This window comes from Amaranthus tricolor, chromosome 3, assembly GCF_026212465.1.
Source record: "Amaranthus tricolor cultivar Red isolate AtriRed21 chromosome 3, ASM2621246v1, whole genome shotgun sequence".
In the NCBI taxonomy this organism is placed as follows: domain Eukaryota; kingdom Viridiplantae; phylum Streptophyta; class Magnoliopsida; order Caryophyllales; family Amaranthaceae; genus Amaranthus; species Amaranthus tricolor.
The window spans coordinates 25,284,210-25,308,269 of record NC_080049.1 but is presented as its reverse complement, the minus strand read 5'-3'; the positions used below and the strand labels follow the sequence as shown (position 1 = coordinate 25,308,269).

The 24,060-nt window shown below is 26.1% G+C and overlaps 1 protein-coding gene across 1 annotated transcript; it reads right to left on the bottom strand.

Moving 5' to 3' along the window:
* Positions 1–850: 850 nt before the first annotated feature.
* On the bottom strand, positions 851–7,162 carry LOC130808490 (B3 domain-containing protein REM16-like). Its single transcript, XM_057673960.1, has 7 exons — positions 7,058–7,162; positions 4,500–4,911; positions 4,270–4,398; positions 3,705–3,889; positions 3,249–3,621; positions 2,077–2,249; positions 851–1,224 (listed from the first exon to the last, which is right to left on the bottom strand). Exons 1-7 carry the CDS (start codon positions 7,160–7,162, stop codon positions 970–972), a joined length of 1,632 nt encoding a protein of 543 aa, XP_057529943.1. The 3' UTR covers positions 851–969.
* Between the last annotated feature and the right edge of the window lie 16,898 nt (positions 7,163–24,060).

The following is a 24,060-nucleotide window of genomic DNA, read 5'->3' as shown; positions in this document are numbered from 1 at the left end:
TCTATTTTATCATTTAGAGTCATACTATACTAAGTTTACACTTTATTATCAAACTAATTTCAAACGCATTTTTAATTTCATTCCAATCTGAATTGATGTTATTTAAGGAAGGAAAAAACTATAATAACATAGTCTTACCTCATCAAAATTCTTTTTACTTGATCATTTTTAATTTTAGATAAAGACTCACAAACAAATATTTTTTGTTGATGCCAACTTACAGAAAATCAATATTTAATTTATCTAGATTAAAACTGGATTACGTTTTTACTATTTATATTAAATTGTATCCGGTATTTGATTTTAAACATTGCTACATGAAACCCTAGTGATATCGTCATTATGATCCCAATTAAATTAACTTTTTTTCTTTATTTTCTTACCTAGTATTTCAAGAATTTTTTTACTTGAAATAATCGATATAGGGTTATTTTGGCAAATGATTGTTGGTTGGAATTATAAACTGGTTGACCATCTAAAAATATAGGTCAATAAGCCTTTTATTTATGATTTTACACCAATTGTTAAAGATATTTGAAAAATTTTAGTTATAGGCAATTGGTTCTTTGTTTGAAAAAAAGTAGATCAAAAACCAATAAAAACGCTACGCCTACGCGTAATAGCTTTTTACTTTTGATTTAAAAGTCAAATTTTTAAATCCCTTAAATATAATTTACCAAATAAACTGTTTTTAGTGCATCAGTGATTGACTACTTATCCTCAATCTCCAACCGACAATGACATATAATAAGATAAAACGACAATCTCAATACCAAATAAATAACCAAGTGAGGAAGTAATTACATACATAAACACACTTTGAGATCTAGAATAACCTTAAATGTGTTAACTCCTCAAATTTAAATCAAAATAAATGTATAACCATAATAACCTCATAAAAGGTCTCCTTTTCAAGCGAGGGGAGCCCAATGGAAATAGATTCTTCCATTAATCAAGAGCATAGACTTACTAGACTTTAGGATGAACTCGGAATATGCTGACATCGAAAACTAACCTCCCATTCTTCCACTCGGCAGGCACAAACACGCAGGCATCGAATTCTTCTAACTCGTTGTCAAGCGCAAAGCGTTTCCAACCAGTTTGAAGTCCTACATTTGAAGGACTTAAACAAAATATGCACACCCATGTTTTCTCTTTTACTTTAAGGACTACTTCTTGGCCCTTTTTCATTAGGCTTCTGGGTTTCCAATCCTTTGGAATAGTCTGAACATCACAAGGAAGTGCTAATATAGGTTAAAATGATTGACACTGATGAAGAGTACTTGTAAACATTGTTATTAGAATTAAGATTCTAATCTACAATTCTACTATGTTACGATAAAAAATAAAAGCGTATTAGAGTAAATAACATATTCTTGTGCCGCCCAAGATATGTTATATAATCTAATACGCCACCTCACACGAGAGCCCATTTGGCTAGAAGTGTGCATGCGCATATGCGCTAAATATTCCACTTTAAATTAAGGGTGGTTGAGATTCAAACCCATAACCTCTTGTCACGTTGGCTCTGATACCATGCCAAGGAACCAACTTAACTAAATGTTTAAGCTTTTGGTTGAGTTGGTTCCTTGACAGAGCGATTCGAATCGTAGGAGAATCGTTAGCTGGTAGAATCTTACAATTCTAATTAAAATAGAATTTGTAGAGTAAGAATCGTAACACGATTTTACGATCCTACGATTTAACGATTCGATTCTACAAATTTATTCTTAATTTTTCTTATGTACCATCTTTTATAAATTTTTCTTACGATTTAACAATCCATCATCATAATTTCCAAAAAATAAATTTCTTCATTGGTACGAAGATTTAAACTAATTATTAAATTTTTTTCTATTTCATTCTAAAAAATGAAGTGAATTAAACTTTAACCAATAAACTTAAAAATTTGAGATGAAATATTATGACTAAATAGTAATTTTAAGTTTATTGTAGAATCTTACGATCCCACAATTCGATTCTACCGATTCAATTCTACAGATCTAAACAATTCCATGTAGAATCCCGATTTTAACAACTTAGCTTGTAAATTATAGTAAAGAAGAGAATTTATACCATGAAAAAGCGTTTATCAACACAACACGGTCTCATTATTGCAGTGAAAGAATTTTCGTGTTTATCCTGCGTTTCTTTCGCCTTATTTAGAACCTGTACTTTTTGTGCTTCGGTTATTTGTCTTGTACTTGATTTTCCATATGCACGAATTTCTCTCGGTCTGGTGCTTCTTCCTGAAAGTTTTGTTATAACATTATAACATTTCTTAAGTTGGTAGATTTGCATTATGACATTTCTTAAGGCAACAACAACGTCAGAGCATCAGTCCCAAAAGATTGGAGCGTAGCAGAAATTGGAGAGTAATACTAATACCCTTTGTTACTCAGACTCTTTATTTTTCTTTACGTACCCGTGTCCTATTTTTGATCCTCGGACATTGGTATAACACTTAGATGCTTCATTTTAGGCGTAGAATAGTATATTTAGATGTATCCGACACTTGGACATGTATCAGTATCCAACATCAGTACCCGAGTCCAAGTAACATAGCTAATACCAAAATTCTCTTTTCTCCATTTCATCGACTAATGATGAAGAGCAGATTGAAGGAAATCATGGATAATAGCGCCACATGGGAATGAACGGAAAAGATGGATGGTCGAAACAATCTCATTAGACAGTTTTTTAGTTCATGTAGCTCACCCATTCTTTTATTCAGGCTTTGACATTATTGTTGTCGTACATCTCTATAATCACAAGCAGTGTAACATGATTCGCTTGCTAATTTGCTTTTAAATTTGTTATCTGTTCAAGTCTTCTCAAGTATAGCCCAAACCGACCATAATTCACTTTTCTTGATTTGCGTTCGCGATAAAATTAGCGAATCATGTGACCCTGATCACAAGACCGAAAGTTATTCTACAGTAAATCTCCGGTTCAAGTGTGCAAGGAATGCAAAAGGCATCAGAACTACATTTACAGCAAGAGCTAAAAACAAGCAACAGAAAAGGTATCAAACACCATGCACATCCACATATCTTGTAAGGCATACCAGTTTCGTTTTTGCACGAAAATTTTGGTGGCACGTCTCTAATAGTGGCACCTGTCTCCGGGGTGTAGTCTTCTTCTAATAGAATATTCTTATCATCAGAAATCTCGTCGCGTTCAACCTCATGAAGAACTTCAGAAAATAGTAAGGGAAGATGGGTATAAGTGAAAAAGGACAGACATACCTGTTTTATTAGCACCCCTGCCAGAGTAAAAGCCCTTAGAAAAGGGGCCAGAGTACTTTCTGCACCTCTTTCTCTGAGGATAATCTGAGTCTTCTGCAAGACAAGGAGTTACTCGACTAAGGTGAACGGGTTCTGGAACCACTCGAAAAATGCTAACATCCAGTGCAGCTCTCCCATTTATAGAAGTGGTGGGTACAAACAAGCATACATCGAATTCTTCTAAGAAGTTTTCAAGAGCAAATCTTTTCCATCCACGTTGGAAGCCTCGATATTTGTCAAACACAAGTGTGCACACCCATGTTTTGTCTTTCACCTTAAGAATCACTTGACCCTTCTTGTAAAAAGATTCATGTTTCCAATTTTTTGGAATCCTCTAAAAGCATCAAAAAAGAAAATGAAAATGAAGCTTATAACGATAATGATATGGTGTATTGGCATCGAGAGTAATAGCGTTACCATATAAAAATGCTTATAGACACTAGACGGTCTCATGACAGCAATAAAGGAATTACAACACAACGCCAATGCTTCCTTTGCCTTCTCCATAGCCTTTTCTTTCTCTGCTTCAGTTACTAGCCTTCTATTTGATTTGTAACAAGGCATAGCAACTGTCTTTTTTCTCTTATGGGTGGTCTTTTGAGCTGAGAATTGCCACAAGAAGTACCATTGTGAACTTCTAACACCAACAAGGAGAAGGTGGTGCTAATAAGAATGGAAGTAGCTATAATTTATTAAGTCTCCTCTCTAGTGAATCTTTCAATGGTAAAATACAATAATCAAATGCGCACATATTATTAAAATACGCAACAAAAGTGTTGGAAAATACCCATAAGTAATCCCACATCAAAGAATTAGAGAGATGTTGACTAACGTATATACTTGATGGACTACTCCTCCCAAAACCGATTGGTTTTAGGATGGAACCTCATCAGATTTATGTGCAGCCAACTCTAATTTTATGCGGTTTTTGTTGTGTACAAGCCCAATAACAAATTTATCATAAGCAGATATTAGACGTTACCAGTTTTGTACTTCCTTTTGCTATAGTTAAATGGTACTTCCATAAATCTTGTACAATCCGCTTTTTTTGGAGTAGTGTCATTCTCTTGGGAGTCATAAGCCTCGTCATGCTCCTCTTCATAATAACAATCTACACACATCAAAACATGAATAGATAACATTTGTAAAATTCTTTCACTAATACTTTTACTATGTCTATTAGCAGTTCTATTCGAGAAGTAGCATTTGCACCTTTATTATTGCGCCTGCCACTTAGATTGTAAGCAGAGCCACGGAATCCTTCTTGGTTCCTATCAGTGATTTCCGTAACCAAATTATCCTTGGCCTTTCCCTTGGAATTGTCACAGTTATCTGTATTTGGCTGTTGGCCTTTTCTCACAAAATAAGAAGCTTCTTTCTCGCACAAATTTGCTTGATCAAAGAGCAAAACCTCAAAGCATTCATGTCTATTGTACTTAAAAAGTAGCATATCCAACTTATTCAAAGAGAAGGCTTTGGTAAACTCTTTCCATTCATCTCCTTGTAACATAACATCATCCTTATCTTTCTTGAGTTTGACATTCCAGGTAATTCCATTAACTTTGAGGACTGCTTTGTCTGGTAAATGAGTCCTCATATGGTCAGTAAATTTCTTGGGAAGTATCTGATACAGCAAATAAGAAGTCCCTCATTAGGAAAATTAACATGGACGATTGAATTTGGCCAAACCAACACTAAGTGAAATGAGTTGGCTAGTGAGCTGACCAACAAATTGAAGTTATGTTACTGTAAAAAACGAGAAGGAATCAGAGGAAAAGACGTGCAGTCATACAGCCAAAGGGGTGTTTGGCAATTGGTCGTTGACTATTAACTGTAGGCTTGTTTGACCAGTTGGAAATGTTGAATGTTTTGTTGTATTTTAAGCTAGCTGAAAAAATCAGCTGTTTATGGAGATGTTTGGTGAGTTTAGGTATTGGCTGTTGGCTGTTTATTAGAGAAAAAATGGTCAATAAGCCAAAAACCAAAAAAAAAAAAAAAGCTAATTGGAGTAGCTTTTTTATTTTGGTTTAAAAGCCAGCTTTTTAGCCGGCTTAAATGCCATTTACCAAATACCTTTTTAGCTGTTTGACCAACCCACAAGTCAAAAGCCAAAAGCCATAAACCAAATACCCAAAAACAACATTTCTCGTGGTATTTCAGAGCGGCCAGTATCGTATTGTGTCATAGGATCCAACACATAACACATAAGGTGAGTAAACTAAGAGTGTGGACTAGAAACTATTAAAAAAAACATTTTATTGAACTACTTTCAGAAATTCATGCAGGCAAAAACACCAAATAGGCTAAAAACCAGGAGGCATTTTAGCAGCATTTTAGCAGCAGACAGCAAAGATGAAATATGCTATAATCAAAGCTCAAAGATATGACAAATATAACTAGATCCTACTATCCAGGAGGCGTATGAACAAAACAAGGACAACAAGAAAAAAGAAATGCCAAGCTTTCAAGAACCTGATCACTTTAATGCAAAGAAGTCTTTGAGGGTGTGCGAGGTGATCAACCGCACAGAGCCCCTCTTTCTCCCTTATATGAAAAAGTTAATTAAAAAAGAAATATGTTTAGTTTATTAATAAAATAAATATATTCATTATAAATAAGACGCAAAATAAAAGATTCGCACAGGGCCCTAAATTTTCTCAAGATGGCTCTGCTCCAATGTTTTGATGCCAAATTCAAGATTTAGAGGTATAGCATGAGCTTGAAACAAAGCTCAAACACCCAATTCTTCTTTTGAGTAGCCAAAAATATGGAAGAATACATACTCTCATCTCACAGATGATGTGTGTTTGAAACTTGAAAGTTTTACAGATCAATGATACACCATAACATTAATGAATCATAAACATCCCACATTTCACATTGTTTTTACTTACTATTGTTATAGTTGTACTTGTACACAGTATTTAGTACAGACTAATGTAAAGGAAATTGGTTATTGAGGAGATTGGGATGAATTCATTGTGATGAATTCATTATTGGTCACATTACAACCTATTTATTGCTCCATCAAAATTAGGATTAAAGGATTATTATGTATAGCATTATCCAAGAAATACCTTCGGCTCTGATACCATGTTAGGCAGTGATAATTAATAATCACCTTATGGGCCCACTCGTGTGGTCACACCCACGAGACACCCCTAGGCTCGGGCCCACAAACCCACCGCGTAAAATGTGTGGAATAGCCCATCAAACTTGTGTATTAACTTCTCTCTAATTATTCGATATGAGATCACATGTGACTGTGAGTTAATTTTTCAACATATCAAGATACCATTTTTTTGTTTGGGTCTGTAATAAAGATGAAACGAAAACTTTCAACAACGTTAACCCTCATAATAAGCTGATTTATTAATAGTCTCACAAATTGCAAAAAAAAAAAAAAAAAAAAAAAAAGTGAAGTATGATTGATTTCCGATTATTTTAAAGACATTTTGAGCAAATTAGCTAACCAATCCACTTTCTCATATGTATTTTATGTTTTCCCCTGAAGTTTACAATGATAGAGACCTATTAGCCTTGCTTAAGCAGAAGCCATCTTAAAGCATTAAAAAAATGTAATGCATTCCTGTAAAAAAACAAAACAAAGTATTCATCCACACTAAAATTATGCATGATAATTCCGTAAAACCCTCTAAAGAACAGGACAAAAGGGTACTAAAAAAATATATTAAATTTCTATCTACCAAGAAAAGAACAGGAATTGTTTGTCAAAAACAAACATTTTGTACGTAAAATCAAAGACTTACAAGGCTATTACGGAAATCCTTGCTCAAAACCACAGCAAAATGACAAAAATTAAAATTTTCCCAATACATTTGTTCTTCCCAAGCTTCATACTTTTTGGACTCCATAATTCTGGTCCTGTTGCAACTTTTGTTTAACAGAGGAACCAATATTTATAGAACCCTAATTTTGCGAATTAAGGATTGAGACGATGAAAAATGCTGCTTCAAACTCAAATGGTTGATCATGCAAGTTTTTTTTAGTAAGTTTAGGTGATGCCCAGAAAAGAGTAGGACTTCATTAAATTTGTTTCCATAAAAGTTTTTTCATAATTAAGGTTATGGCAAATGAATTAAGAAAAGTATGAGTTTTTTAGATGATGACACTATTATTTTATGAATAATTTGTGAATTGTAGTTTTAAATTTTATTACTTTTGTAAACTACAATTTTAATGTTTATTTTTTGCGAATTACAGTTATTAATGTTTTAAAGTTTAAAAATTCAGGTTAAAACCACATAACTCTGACCATTTCAAGTAAAATTCCGGCCACCAAAATGATTGGAAATCTGTATTTTGGCTTGAACATTTTGATACTTTAGTAGATGTAGTTCGCAAAAAATAACATTAAAATTGTAATTTGCAAAAGTATTAAACTTTAAGACTGTAATTCACAAATTATTCTTGAATAATAGATTTAATGAAGGAAGAGTGGTGATCATAAGTATTAAAAATATAAAAATAAAAATAGTAAACGAAATATAAAGATTACAACTACTAATAAAAAATATGTAAAAATGAGACCATAAGTAATATAAAAATATTAATATGAAGCTTAACGAAAATATAAGGAGACCGTAAGTGATATAGTTGGTTTGTCTACTAGATGAAAGAGACTAAATTGAAGATAAAAGGAACAAACATAGAATTCAATTGCAAGAATATCATTATTAAAATATTAAGGATGAATAAGTTTAATAATAAATAAAATTTATGATACAAATAGAATGATTATTTATAAGAATAATAAATGAAACAACTTAAATAACAAATTAGAACAATTTTAAATAACGGAGAAACTAATTACTTAGACAAAACCCAATTTTTAGAAAGATCTTTCAGTTTTTTTAGATCTTTCATATAGTAACCTTTATTTTCGGGTAGTTGCAAATTCGTACGCTATTCGCTATTTGAAAATCAATTTTTAACTGAGGAACTTTTTAATCGCATTATTCTTGAATAATAGATTTAATGAAGGAAGAGTGGTGATCATAAGTATTAAAAATATAAAAATAAAAATAGTAAACGAAATATAAAGATTACAACTACTAATAAAAAATATGTAAAAATGAGACCATAAGTAATATAAAAATATTAATATGAAGCTTAACGAAAATATAAGGAGACCGTAAGTGATATAGTTGGTTTGTCTACTAGATGAAAGAGACTAAATTGAAGATAAAAGGAACAAACATAGAATTCAATTGCAAGAATATCATTATTAAAATATTAAGGATGAATAAGTTTAATAATAAATAAAATTTATGATATAAATAGAAAGATTATTTATAAGAATAATAAATGAAACAACTTAAATAACAAATTAGAACAATTTTAAATAACGGAGAAACTAATTACTTAGACAAAACCCAATTTTTAGAAAGATCTTTCAGTTTTTTTAGATCTTTCATATAGTAACCTTTATTTTCGGGTAGTTGCAAATTCGTACGCTATTCGCTATTTGAAAATCAATTTTTAACTGAGGAACTTTTTAATCGCATTATTCTTGAATAATAGATTTAATGAAGGAAGAGTGGTGATCATAAGTATTAAAAATATAAAAATAAAAATAGTAAACGAAATATAAAGATTACAACTACTAATGAAAAATATGTAAAAATGAGACCATAAGTAATATAAAAATATTAATATGAAGCTTAACGAAAATATAAGGAGACCATAAGTGATATAGTTGATTTGTCTACTAGATGAAAGAGACTAAATTGAAGATAAAAGGAACAAACATAGAATTCAATTGCAAGAATATCATTATTAAAATATTAAGGATGAATAAGTTTAATAATAAATAAAATTTATGATACAAATAGAAAGATTATTTATAAGAATAATAAATGAAACAACTTAAATAACAAATTAGAACAATTTTAAATAACGGAGAAACTAATTACTTAGACAAAACCCAATTTTTAGAAAGATCTTTCAGTTTTTTTAGATCTTTCATATAGTAACCTTTATTTTCGGGTAGTTGCAAATTCGTACGCTATTCGCTATTTGAAAATCAATTTTTAACTGAGGAACTTTTTAATCGCATTATTCTTGAATAATAGATTTAATGAAGGAAGAGTGGTGATCATAAGTATTAAAAATATAAAAATAAAAATAGTAAACGAAATATAAAGATTACAACTACTAATAAAAAATATGTAAAAATGAGACCATAAGTAATATAAAAATATTAATATGAAGCTTAACGAAAATATAAGGAGACCGTAAGTGATATAGTTGGTTTGTCTACTAGATGAAAGAGACTAAATTGAAGATAAAAGGAACAAACATAGAATTCAATTGCAAGAATATCATTATTAAAATATTAAGGATGAATAAGTTTAATAATAAATAAAATTTATGATACAAATAGAATGATTATTTATAAGAATAATAAATGAAACAACTTAAATAACAAATTAGAACAATTTTAAATAACGGAGAAACTAATTACTTAGACAAAACCCAATTTTTAGAAAGATCTTTCAGTTTTTTTAGATCTTTCATATAGTAACCTTTATTTTCGGGTAGTTGCAAATTCGTACGCTATTCGCTATTTGAAAATCAATTTTTAACTGAGGAACTTTTTAATCACATTATTCTTGAATAATAGATTTAATGAAGGAAGAGTGGTGATCATAAGTATTAAAAATATAAAAATAAAAATAGTAAACGAAATATAAAGATTACAACTACTAATAAAAAATATGTAAAAATGAGACCATAAGTAATATAAAAATATTAATATGAAGCTTAACGAAAATATAAGGAGACCGTAAGTGATATAGTTGGTTTGTCTACTAGATGAAACAGACTAAATTGAAGATAAAAGGAACAAACATAGAATTCAATTGCAAGAATATCATTATTAAAATATTAAGGATGAATAAGTTTAATAATAAATAAAATTTATGATATAAATAGAAAGATTATTTATAAGAATAATAAATGAAACAACTTAAATAACAAATTAGAACAATTTTAAATAACGGAGAAACTAATTACTTAGACAAAACCCAATGTTTAGAAAGATCTTTCAGTTTTTTTAGATCTTTCATATAGTAACCTTTATTTTCGGGTAGTTGCAAATTCGTACGCTATTCGCTATTTGAAAATCAATTTTTAACTGAGGAACTTTTTAATCGCATTATTCTTGAATAATAGATTTAATGAAGGAAGAGTGGTGATCATAAGTATTAAAAATATAAAAATAAAAATAGTAAACGAAATATAAAGATTACAACTACTAATAAAAAATATGTAAAAATGAGACCATAAGTAATATAAAAATATTAATATGAAGCTTAACGAAAATATAAGGAGACCATAAGTGATATAGTTGGTTTGTCTACTAGATGAAAGAGACTAAATTGAAGATAAAAGGAACAAACATAGAATTCAATTGCAAGAATATCATTATTAAAATATTAAGGATGAATAAGTTTAATAATAAATAAAATTTATGATATAAATAGAAAGATTATTTATAAGAATAATAAATGAAACAACTTAAATAACAAATTAGAACAATTTTAAATAACGGAGAAACTAATTACTTAGACAAAACCCAATTTTTAGAAAGATCTTTCAGTTTTTTTAGATCTTTCATATAGTAACCTTTATTTTCGGGTAGTTGCAAATTCGTACGCTATTCGCTATTTGAAAATCAATTTTTAACTGAGGAACTTTTTAATCGCATTATTCTTGAATAATAGATTTAATGAAGGAAGAGTGGTGATCATAAGTATTAAAAATATAAAAATAAAAATAGTAAACAAAATATAAAGATTACAACTACTAATAAAAAATATGTAAAAATGAGACCATAAGTAATATAAAAATATTAATATGAAGCTTAACGAAAATATAAGGAGACCATAAGTGATATAGTTGGTTTGTCTACTATATGAAAGAGACTAAATTGAAGATAAAAGGAACAAACATAGAATTCAATTGCAAGAATATCATTATTAAAATATTAAGGATGAATAAGTTTAATAATAAATAAAATTTATGATACAAATAGAAAGATTATTTATAAGAATAATAAATCAAACAACTTAAATAACAAATTAGAACAATTTTAAATAACGGAGAAACTAATTACTTAGACAAAACCCAATTTTTAGAAAGATCTTTCAGTTTTTTTAGATCTTTCATATAGTAACCTTTATTTTCGGGTAGTTGCAAATTCGTACGCTATTCGCTATTTGAAAATCAATTTTTAACTGAGGAACTTTTTAATCGCATTATTCTTGAATAATAGATTTAATGAAGGAAGAGTGGTGATCATAAGTATTAAAAATATAAAAATAAAAATAGTAAACGAAATATAAAGATTACAACTACTAATAAAAAATATGTAAAAATGAGACCATAAGTAATATAAAAATATTAATATGAAGCTTAACGAAAATATAAGGAGACCGTAAGTGATATAGTTGGTTTGTCTACTATATGAAAGAGACTAAATTGAAGATAAAAGGAACAAACATAGAATTCAATTGCAAGAATATCATTATTAAAATATTAAGGATGAATAAGTTTAATAATAAATAAAATTTATGATATAAATAGAAAGATTATTTATACGAATAATAAATGAAACAACTTAAATAACAAATTAGAACGATTTTAAATAACGGAGAAACTAATTACTTAGACAAAACCCAATTTTTAGAAAGATCTTTCAGTTTTTTTAGATCTTTCATATAGTAACCTTTATTTTCGGGTAGTTGCAAATTCGTACGCTATTCGCTATTTGAAAATCAATTTTTAACTGAGGAACTTTTTAATCGCATTATTCTTGAATAATAGATTTAATGAAGGAAGAGTGGTGATCATAAGTATTAAAAATATAAAAATAAAAATAGTAAACGAAATATAAAGATTACAACTACTAATAAAAAATATGTAAAAATGAGACCATAAGTAATATAAAAATATTAATATGAAGCTTAACGAAAATATAAGGAGACCATAAGTGATATAGTTGGTTTGTCTACTAGATGAAAGAGACTAAATTGAAGATAAAAGGAACAAACATAGAATTCAATTGCAAGAATATCATTATTAAAATATTAAGGATGAATAAGTTTAATAATAAATAAAATTTATGATATAAATAGAAAGATTATTTATACGAATAATAAATGAAACAACTTAAATAACAAATTAGAACAATTTTAAATAACGGAGAAACTAATTACTTAGACAAAACCCAATTTTTAGAAAGATCTTTCAGTTTTTTTAGATCTTTCATATAGTAACCTTTATTTTCGGGTAGTTGCAAATTCGTACGCTATTCGCTATTTGAAAATCAATTTTTAACTGAGGAACTTTTTAATCGCATTATTCTTGAATAATAGATTTAATGAAGGAAGAGTGGTGATCATAAGTATTAAAAATATAAAAATAAAAATAGTTAACGAAATATAAAGATTACAACTACTAATAAAAAATATGTAAAAATGAGACCATAAGTAATATAAAAATATTAATATGAAGCTTAACGAAAATATAAGGAGACCATAAGTGATATAGTTGGTTTGTCTACTAGATGAAAGAGACTAAATTGAAGATAAAAGGAACAAACATAAAATTCAATTGCAAGAATATCATTATTAAAATATTAAGGATGAATAAGTTTAATAATAAATAAAATTTATGATACAAATAGAAAGATTATTTATAAGAATAATAAATGAAACAACTTAAATAACAAATTAGAACAATTTTAAATAACGGAGAAACTAATTACTTAGACAAAACCCAATTTTTAGAAAGATCTTTCAGTTTTTTTAGATCTTTCATATAGTAACCTTTATTTTCGGGTAGTTGCAAATTCGTACGCTATTCGCTATTTGAAAATCAATTTTTAACTGAGGAACTTTTTAATCGCATTATTCTTGAATAATAGATTTAATGAAGGAAGAGTGGTGATCATAAGTATTAAAAATATAAAAATAAAAATAGTAAACGAAATATAAAGATTACAACTACTAATAAAAAATATGTAAAAATGAGACCATAAGTAATATAAAAATATTAATATGAAGCTTAACGAAAATATAAGGAGACCGTAAGTGATATAGTTGGTTTGTCTACTATATGAAAGAGACTAAATTGAAGATAAAAGGAACAAACATAGAATTCAATTGCAAGAATATCATTATTAAAATATTAAGGATGAATAAGTTTAATAATAAATAAAATTTATGATATAAATAGAAAGATTATTTATACGAATAATAAATGAAACAACTTAAATAACAAATTAGAACGATTTTAAATAACGGAGAAACTAATTACTTAGACAAAACCCAATTTTTAGAAAGATCTTTCAGTTTTTTTAGATCTTTCATATAGTAACCTTTATTTTCGGGTAGTTGCAAATTCGTACGCTATTCGCTATTTGAAAATCAATTTTTAACTGAGGAACTTTTTAATCGCATTATTCTTGAATAATAGATTTAATGAAGGAAGAGTGGTGATCATAAGTATTAAAAATATAAAAATAAAAATAGTAAACGAAATATAAAGATTACAACTACTAATAAAAAATATGTAAAAATGAGACCATAAGTAATATAAAAATATTAATATGAAGCTTAACGAAAATATAAGGAGACCGTAAGTGATATAGTTGGTTTGTCTACTATATGAAAGAGACTAAATTGAAGATAAAAGGAACAAACATAGAATTCAATTGCAAGAATATCATTATTAAAATATTAAGGATGAATAAGTTTAATAATAAATAAAATTTATGATATAAATAGAAAGATTATTTATAAGAATAATAAATGAAACAACTTCAATAACAAATTAGAACAATTTTAAATAACGGAGAAACTAATTACTTAGACAAAACCCAATTTTTAGAAAGATCTTTCAGTTTTTTTAGATCTTTCATATAGTAACCTTTATTTTCGGGTAGTTGCAAATTCGTACGCTATTCGCTATTTGAAAATCAATTTTTAACTGAGGAACTTTTTAATCGCATTATTCTTGAATAATAGATTTAATGAAGGAAGAGTGGTGATCATAAGTATTAAAAATATAAAAATAAAAATAGTAAACGAAATATAAAGATTACAACTACTAATAAAAAATATGTAAAAATGAGACCATAAGTAATATAAAAATATTAATATGAAGCTTAACGAAAATATAAGGAGACCATAAGTGATATAGTTGGTTTGTCTACTAGATGAAAGAGACTAAATTGAAGATATAAGGAACAAACATAGAATTCAATTGCAAGAATATCATTATTAAAATATTAAGGATGAATAAGTTTAATAATAAATAAAATTTATGATATAAATAGAAAGATTATTTATACGAATAATAAATGAAACAACTTAAATAACAAATTAGAACAATTTTAAATAACGGAGAAACTAATTACTTAGACAAAACCCAATTTTTAGAAAGATCTTTCAGTTTTTTTAGATCTTTCATATAGTAACCTTTATTTTCGGGTAGTTGCAAATTCGTACGCTATTCGCTATTTGAAAATCAATTTTTAACTGAGGAACTTTTTAATCGCATTATTCTTGAATAATAGATTTAATGAAGGAACAGTGGTGATCATAAGTATTAAAAATATAAAAATAAAAATAGTTAACGAAATATAAAGATTACAACTACTAATAAAAAATATGTAAAAATGAGACCATAAGTAATATAAAAATATTAATATGAAGCTTAACGAAAATATAAGGAGACCATAAGTGATATAGTTGGTTTGTCTACTAGATGAAAGAGACTAAATTGAAGATAAAAGGAACAAACATAAAATTCAATTGCAAGAATATCATTATTAAAATATTAAGGATGAATAAGTTTAATAATAAATAAAATTTATGATACAAATAGAAAGATTATTTATAAGAATAATAAATGAAACAACTTAAATAACAAATTAGAACAATTTTAAATAACGGAGAAACTAATTACTTAGACAAAACCCAATTTTTAGAAAGATCTTTCAGTTTTTTTAGATCTTTCATATAGTAACCTTTATTTTCGGGTAGTTGCAAATTCGTACGCTATTCGCTATTTGAAAATCAATTTTTAACTGAGGAACTTTTTAATCGCATTATTCTTGAATAATAGATTTAATGAAGGAAGAGTGGTGATCATAAGTATTAAAAATATAAAAATAAAAATAGTAAACGAAATATAAAGATTACAACTACTAATAAAAAATATGTAAAAATGAGACCATAAGTAATATAAAAATATTAATATGAAGCTTAACGAAAATATAAGGAGACCATAAGTGATATAGTTGGTTTGTCTACTAGATGAAAGAGACTAAATTGAAGATAAAAGGAACAAACATAGAATTCAATTGCAAGAATATCATTATTAAAATATTAAGGATGAATAAGTTTAATAATAAATAAAATTTATGATACAAATAGAAAGATTATTTATACGAATAATAAATGAAACAACTTAAATAACAAATTAGAACAATTTTAAATAACGGAGAAACTAATTACTTAGACAAAACCCAATTTTTAGAAAGATCTTTCAGTTTTTTTAGATCTTTCATATAGTAACCTTTATTTTCGGGTAGTTGCAAATTCGTACGCTATTCGCTATTTGAAAATCAATTTTTAACTGAGGAACTTTTTGATCGCATTATTCTTGAATAATAGATTTAATGAAGGAAGAGTGGTGATCATAAGTATTAAAAATATAAAAATAAAAATAGTAAACGAAATATAAAGATTACAACTACTAATAAAAAATATGTAAAAATGAGACCATAAGTAATATAAAAATATTAATATGAAGCTTAACGAAAATATAAGGAGACCATAAGTGATATAGTTGGTTTGTCTACTAGATGAAAGAGACTAAATTGAAGATAAAAGGAACAAACATAGAATTCAATTGCAAGAATATCATTATTAAAATATTAAGGATGAATAAGTTTAATAATAAATAAAATTTATGATATAAATAGAAAGATTATTTATAAGAATAATAAATGAAACAACTTCAATAACAAATTAGAACAATTTTAAATAACGGAGAAACTAATTACTTAGACAAAACCCAATTTTTAGAAAGATCTTTCAGTTTTTTTAGATCTTTCATATAGTAACCTTTATTTTCGGGTAGTTGCAAATTCGTACGCTATTCGCTATTTGAAAATCAATTTTTAACTGAGGAACTTTTTAATCGCATTATTCTTGAATAATAGATTTAATGAAGGAAGAGTGGTGATCATAAGTATTAAAAATATAAAAATAAAAATAGTAAACGAAATATAAAGATTACAACTACTAATAAAAAATATGTAAAAATGAGACCATAAGTAATATAAAAATATTAATATGAAGCTTAACGAAAATATAAGGAGACCGTAAGTGATATAGTTGGTTTGTCTACTATATGAAAGAGACTAAATTGAAGATAAAAGGAACAAACATAGAATTCAATTGCAAGAATATCATTATTAAAATATTAAGGATGAATAAGTTTAATAATAAATAAAATTTATGATATAAATAGAAAGATTATTTATAAGAATAATAAATGAAACAACTTCAATAACAAATTAGAACAATTTTAAATAACGGAGAAACTAATTACTTAGACAAAACCCAATTTTTAGAAAGATCTTTCAGTTTTTTTAGATCTTTCATATAGTAACCTTTATTTTCGGGTAGTTGCAAATTCGTACGCTATTCGCTATTTGAAAATCAATTTTTAACTGAGGAACTTTTTAATCGCATTATTCTTGAATAATAGATTTAATGAAGGAAGAGTGGTGATCATAAGTATTAAAAATATAAAAATAAAAATAGTAAACGAAATATAAAGATTACAACTACTAATAAAAAATATGTAAAAATGAGACCATAAGTAATATAAAAATATTAATATGAAGCTTAACGAAAATATAAGGAGACCATAAGTGATATAGTTGGTTTGTCTACTAGATGAAAGAGACTAAATTGAAGATATAAGGAACAAACATAGAATTCAATTGCAAGAATATCATTATTAAAATATTAAGGATGAATAAGTTTAATAATAAATAAAATTTATGATATAAATAGAAAGATTATTTATACGAATAATAAATGAAACAACTTAAATAACAAATTAGAACAATTTTAAATAACGGAGAAACTAATTACTTAGACAAAACCCAATTTTTAGAAAGATCTTTCAGTTTTTTTAGATCTTTCATATAGTAACCTTTATTTTCGGGTAGTTGCAAATTCGTACGCTATTCGCTATTTGAAAATCAATTTTTAACTGAGGAACTTTTTAATCGCATTATTCTTGAATAATAGATTTAATGAAGGAACAGTGGTGATCATAAGTATTAAAAATATAAAAATAAAAATAGTTAACGAAATATAAAGATTACAACTACTAATAAAAAATATGTAAAAATGAGACCATAAGTAATATAAAAATATTAATATGAAGCTTAACGAAAATATAAGGAGACCATAAGTGATATAGTTGGTTTGTCTACTAGATGAAAGAGACTAAATTGAAGATAAAAGGAACAAACATAAAATTCAATTGCAAGAATATCATTATTAAAATATTAAGGATGAATAAGTTTAATAATAAATAAAATTTATGATACAAATAGAAAGATTATTTATAAGAATAATAAATGAAACAACTTAAATAACAAATTAGAACAATTTTAAATAACGGAGAAACTAATTACTTAGACAAAACCCAATTTTTAGAAAGATCTTTCAGTTTTTTTAGATCTTTCATATAGTAACCTTTATTTTCGGGTAGTTGCAAATTCGTACGCTATTCGCTATTTGAAAATCAATTTTTAACTGAGGAACTTTTTAATCGCATTATTCTTGAATAATAGATTTAATGAAGGAAGAGTGGTGATCATAAGTATTAAAAATATAAAAATAAAAATAGTAAACGAAATATAAAGATTACAACTACTAATAAAAAATATGTAAAAATGAGACCATAAGTAATATAAACATATTAATATGAAGCTTAACGAAAATATAAGGAGACCATAAGTGATATAGTTGGTTTGTCTACTAGATGAAAGAGACTAAATTGAAGATAAAAGGAACAAACATAGAATTCAATTGCAAGAATATCATTATTAAAATATTAAGGATGAATAAGTTTAATAATAAATAAAATTTATGATACAAATAGAAAGATTATTTATACGAATAATAAATGAAACAACTTAAATAACAAATTAGAACAATTTTAAATAACGGAGAAACTAATTACTTAGACAAAACCCAATTTTTAGAAAGATCTTTCAGTTTTTTTAGATCTTTCATATAGTAACCTTTATTTTCGGGTAGTTGCAAATTCGTACGCTATTCGCTATTTGAAAATCAATTTTTAACTGAGGAACTTTTTGATCGCATTATTCTTGAATAATAGATTTAATGAAGGAAGAGTGGTGATCATAAGTATTAAAAATATAAAAATAAAAATAGTAAACGAAATATAAAGATTACAACTAATAATAAAAAATATGTAAAAATGAGACCATAAGTAATATAAAAATATTAATATGAAGCTTAACGAAAATATAAGGAGACCATAAGTGATATAGTTGGTTTGTCTACTAGATGAAAGAGACTAAATTGAAGATAAAAGGAACAAACATAGAATTCAATTGCAAGAATATCATTATTAAAATATTAAGGATGAATAAGTTTAATAATAAATAAAATTTATGATATAAATAGAAAGATTATTTATAAGAATAATAAATGAAACAACTTCAATAACAAATTAGAACAATTTTAAATAACGGAGAAACTAATTACTTAGACAAAACCCAATTTTTAGAAAGATCTTTCAGTTTTTTTAGATCTTTCATATAGTAACCTTTATTTTCGGGTAGTTGCAAATTCGTACGCTATTCGCTATTTGAAAATCAATTTTTAACTGAGGAACTTTTTAATCGCATTATTCTTGAATAATAGATTTAATGAAGGAAGAGTGGTGATCATAAGTATTAAAAATATAAAAATAAAAATAGTAAACGAAATATAAAGATTACAACTACTAATAAAAAATATGTAAAAATGAGACCATAAGTAATATAAAAATATTAATATGAAGCTTAACGAAAATATAAGGAGACCGTAAGTGATATAGTTGGTTTGTCTACTAGATGAAAGAGACTAAATTGAAGATAAAAGGAACAAACATAGAATTCAATTGCAAGAATATCATTATTAAAATATTAAGGATGAATAAGTTTAATAATAAATAAAATTTATGATACAAATAGAAAGATTATTTATACGAATAATAAATGAAACAACTTCAATAACAAATTAGAACAATTTTAAATAACGGAGAAACTAATTACTTAGACAAAACCCAATTTTTAGAAAGATCTTTCAGTTTTTTTAGATCTTTCATATAGTAACCTTTATTTTCGGGTAGTTGCAAATTCGTACGCTATTCGCTATTTGAAAATCAATTTTTAACTGAGGAACTTTTTGATCGCATTATTCTTGAATAATAGATTTAATGAAGGAAGAGTGGTGATCATAAGTATTAAAAATATAAAAATAAAAATAGTAAACGAAATATAAAGATTACAACTACTAATAAAAAATATGTAAAAATGAGACCATAAGTAATATAAAAATATTAATATGAAGCTTAACGAAAATATAAGGAGACCATAAGTGATATAGTTGGTTTGTCTACTAGATGAAAGAGACTAAATTGAAGATAAAAGGAACAAACATAGAATTCAATTGCAAGAATATCATTATTAAAATATTAAGGATGAATAAGTTTAATAATAAATAAAATTTATGATATAAATAGAAAGATTATTTATACGAATAATAAATGAAACAACTTAAATAACAAATTAGAACAATTTTAAATAACGGAGAAACTAATTACTTAGACAAAACCCAATTTTTAGAAAGATCTTTCAGTTTTTTTAGATCTTTCATATAGTAACCTTTATTTTCGGGTAGTTGCAAATTCGTACGCTATTCGCTATTTGAAAATCAATTTTTAACTGAGGAACTTTTTAATCGCATTATTCTTGAATAATAGATTTAATGAAGGAAGAGTGGTGATCATAAGTATTAAAAATATAAAAATAAAAATAGTTAACGAAATATAAAGATTACAACTACTAATAAAAAATATGTAAAAATGAGACCATAAGTAATATAAAAATATTAATATGAAGCTTAACGAAAATATAAGGAGACCATAAGTGATATAGTTGGTTTGTCTACTAGATGAAAGAGACTAAATTGAAGATAAAAGGAACAAACATAAAATTCAATTGCAAGAATATCATTATTAAAATATTAAGGATGAATAAGTTTAATAATAAATAAAATTTATGATATAAATAGAAAGATTATTTATAAGAATAATAAATGAAACAACTTAAATAACAAATTAGAACAATTTTAAATAACGGAGAAACTAATTACTTAGACAAAACCCAATTTTTAGAAAGATCTTTCAGTTTTTTTAGATCTTTCATATAGTAACCTTTATTTTCGGGTAGTTGCAAATTCGTACGCTATTCGCTATTTGAAAATCAATTTTTAACTGAGGAACTTTTTAATCGCATTATTCTTGAATAATAGATTTAATGAAGGAAGAGTGGTGATCATAAGTATTCAAAATATAAAAATAAAAATAGTAAACGAAATATAAAGATTACAACTACTAATAAAAAATATGTAAAAATGAGACCATAAGTAATATAAAAATATTAATATGAAGCTTAACGAAAATATAAGGAGACCATAAGTGATATAGTTGGTTTGTCTACTAGATGAAAGAGACTAAATTGAAGATAAAAGGAACAAACATAGAATTCAATTGCAAGAATATCATTATTAAAATATTAAGGATGAATAAGTTTAATAATAAATAAAATTTATGATACAAATAGAAAGATTATTTATACGAATAATAAATGAAACAACTTAAATAACAAATTAGAACAATTTTAAATAACGGAGAAACTAATTACTTAGACAAAACCCAATTTTTAGAAAGATCTTTCAGTTTTTTTAGATCTTTCATATAGTAACCTTTATTTTCGGGTAGTTGCAAATTCGTACGCTATTCGCTATTTGAAAATCAATTTTTAACTGAGGAACTTTTTGATCGCATTATTCTTGAATAATAGATTTAATGAAGGAAGAGTGGTGATCATAAGTATTAAAAATATAAAAATAAAAATAGTAAACGAAATATAAAGATTACAACTACTAATAAAAAATATGTAAAAATGAGACCATAAGTAATATAAAAATATTAATATGAAGCTTAACGAAAATATAAGGAGACCATAAGTGATATAGTTGGTTTGTCTACTAGATGAAAGAGACTAAATTGAAGATAAAAGGAACAAACATAGAATTCAATTGCAAGAATATCATTATTAAAATATTAAGGATGAATAAGTTTAATAATAAATAAAATTTATGATATAAATAGAAAGATTATTTATAAGAATAATAAATGAAACAACTTCAATAACAAATTAGAACAATTTTAAATAACGGAGAAACTAATTACTTAGACAAAACCCAATTTTTAGAAAGATCTTTCAGTTTTTTTAGATCTTTCATATAGTAACCTTTATTTTCGGGTAGTTGCAAATTCGTACGCTATTCGCTATTTGAAAATCAATTTTTAACTGAGGAACTTTTTAATCGCATTATTCTTGAATAATAGATTTAATGAAGGAAGAGTGGTGATCATAAGTATTCAAAATATAAAAATAAAAATAGTAAACGAAATATAAAGATTACAACTACTAATAAAAAATATGTAAAAATGAGACCATAAGTAATATAAAAATATTAATATGAAGCTTAACGAAAATATAAGGAGACCATAAGTGATATAGTTGGTTTGTCTACTAGATGAAAGAGACTAAATTGAAGATAAAAGGAACAAACATAGAATTCAATTGCAAGAATATCATTATTAAAATATTAAGGATGAATAAGTTTAATAATAAATAAAATTTATGATATAAATAGAAAGATTATTTATAAGAATAATAAATGAAACAACTTCAATAACAAATTAGAACAATTTTAAATAACGGAGAAACTAATTACTTAGACAAAACCCAATTTTTAGAAAGATCTTTCAGTTTTTTTAGATCTTTCATATAGTAACCTTTATTTTCGGGTAGTTGCAAATTCGTACGCTATTCGCTATTTGAAAATCAATTTTTAACTGAGGAACTTTTTAATCGCATTATTCTTGAATAATAGATTTAATGAAGGAAGAGTGGTGATCATAAGTATTAAAAATATAAAAATAAAAATAGTAAACGAAATATAAAGATTACAACTACTAATAAAAAATATGTAAAAATGAGACCATAAGTAATATAAAAATATTAATATGAAGCTTAACGAAAATATAAGGAGACCATAAGTGATATAGTTGATTTGTCTACTAGATGAAAGAGACTAAATTGAAGATAAAAGGAACAAACATAGAATTCAATTGCAAGAATATCATTATTAAAATATTAAGGATGAATAAGTTTAATAATAAATAAAATTTATGATACAAATAGAAAGATTATTTATAAGAATAATAAATGAAACAACTTAAATAACAAATTAGAACAATTTTAAATAACGGAGAAACTAATTACTTAGACAAAACCCAATTTTTAGAAAGATCTTTCAGTTTTTTTAGATCTTTCATATAGTAACCTTTATTTTCGGGTAGTTGCAAATTCGTACGCTATTCGCTATTTGAAAATCAATTTTTAACTGAGGAACTTTTTAATCGCATTATTCTTGAATAATAGATTTAATGAAGGAAGAGTGGTGATCATAAGTATTAAAAATATAAAAATAAAAATAGTAAACGAAATATAAAGATTACAACTACTAATAAAAAATTTGTAAAAATGAGACCATAAGTAATATAAAAATATTAATATGAAGCTTAACGAAAATATAAGGAGACCGTAAGTGATATAGTTGGTTTGTCTACTAGATGAAAGAGACTAAATTGAAGATAAAAGGAACAAACATAGAATTCAATTGCAAGAATATCATTATTAAAATATTAAGGATGAATAAGTTTAATAATAAATAAAATTTATGATACAAATAGAATGATTATTTATAAGAATAATAAATGAAACAACTTAAATAACAAATTAGAACAATTTTAAATAACGGAGAAACTAATTACTTAGACAAAACCCAATTTTTAGAAAGATCTTTCAGTTTTTTTAGATCTTTCATATAGTAACCTTTATTTTCGGGTAGTTGCAAATTCGTACGCTATTCGCTATTTGAAAATCAATTTTTAACTGAGGAACTTTTTAATCGCATTCTCTTTTATAGGTATGAGTTATCGTCTACTCTTTCTCCCCAAATCTCTAATCATAATTTTTCTATAAAAGAGATACACTGAGTATGATGATGATTGTAGTCACATTTAATTTTGGCCAACAAGTTATAGCAATTTTAAAGTTTTGTTCATTAAATGTACAATTATTGCCTAAATTGTAACAATAAACGTCCAAATGACATATTCCATTAATTTTTGTACTTTTTTCTTTTTGCTTTTTAGTTTTGGATTTTTTTACTGTTTGAGTGCCATGTTTCACAAGACTACCAACAAATCCAAGGCAGATAAGTTCATCTTTCACTTGGACCTTAGAGTCCTCCTCATTCAGCAAATACACCTGACGGATCCC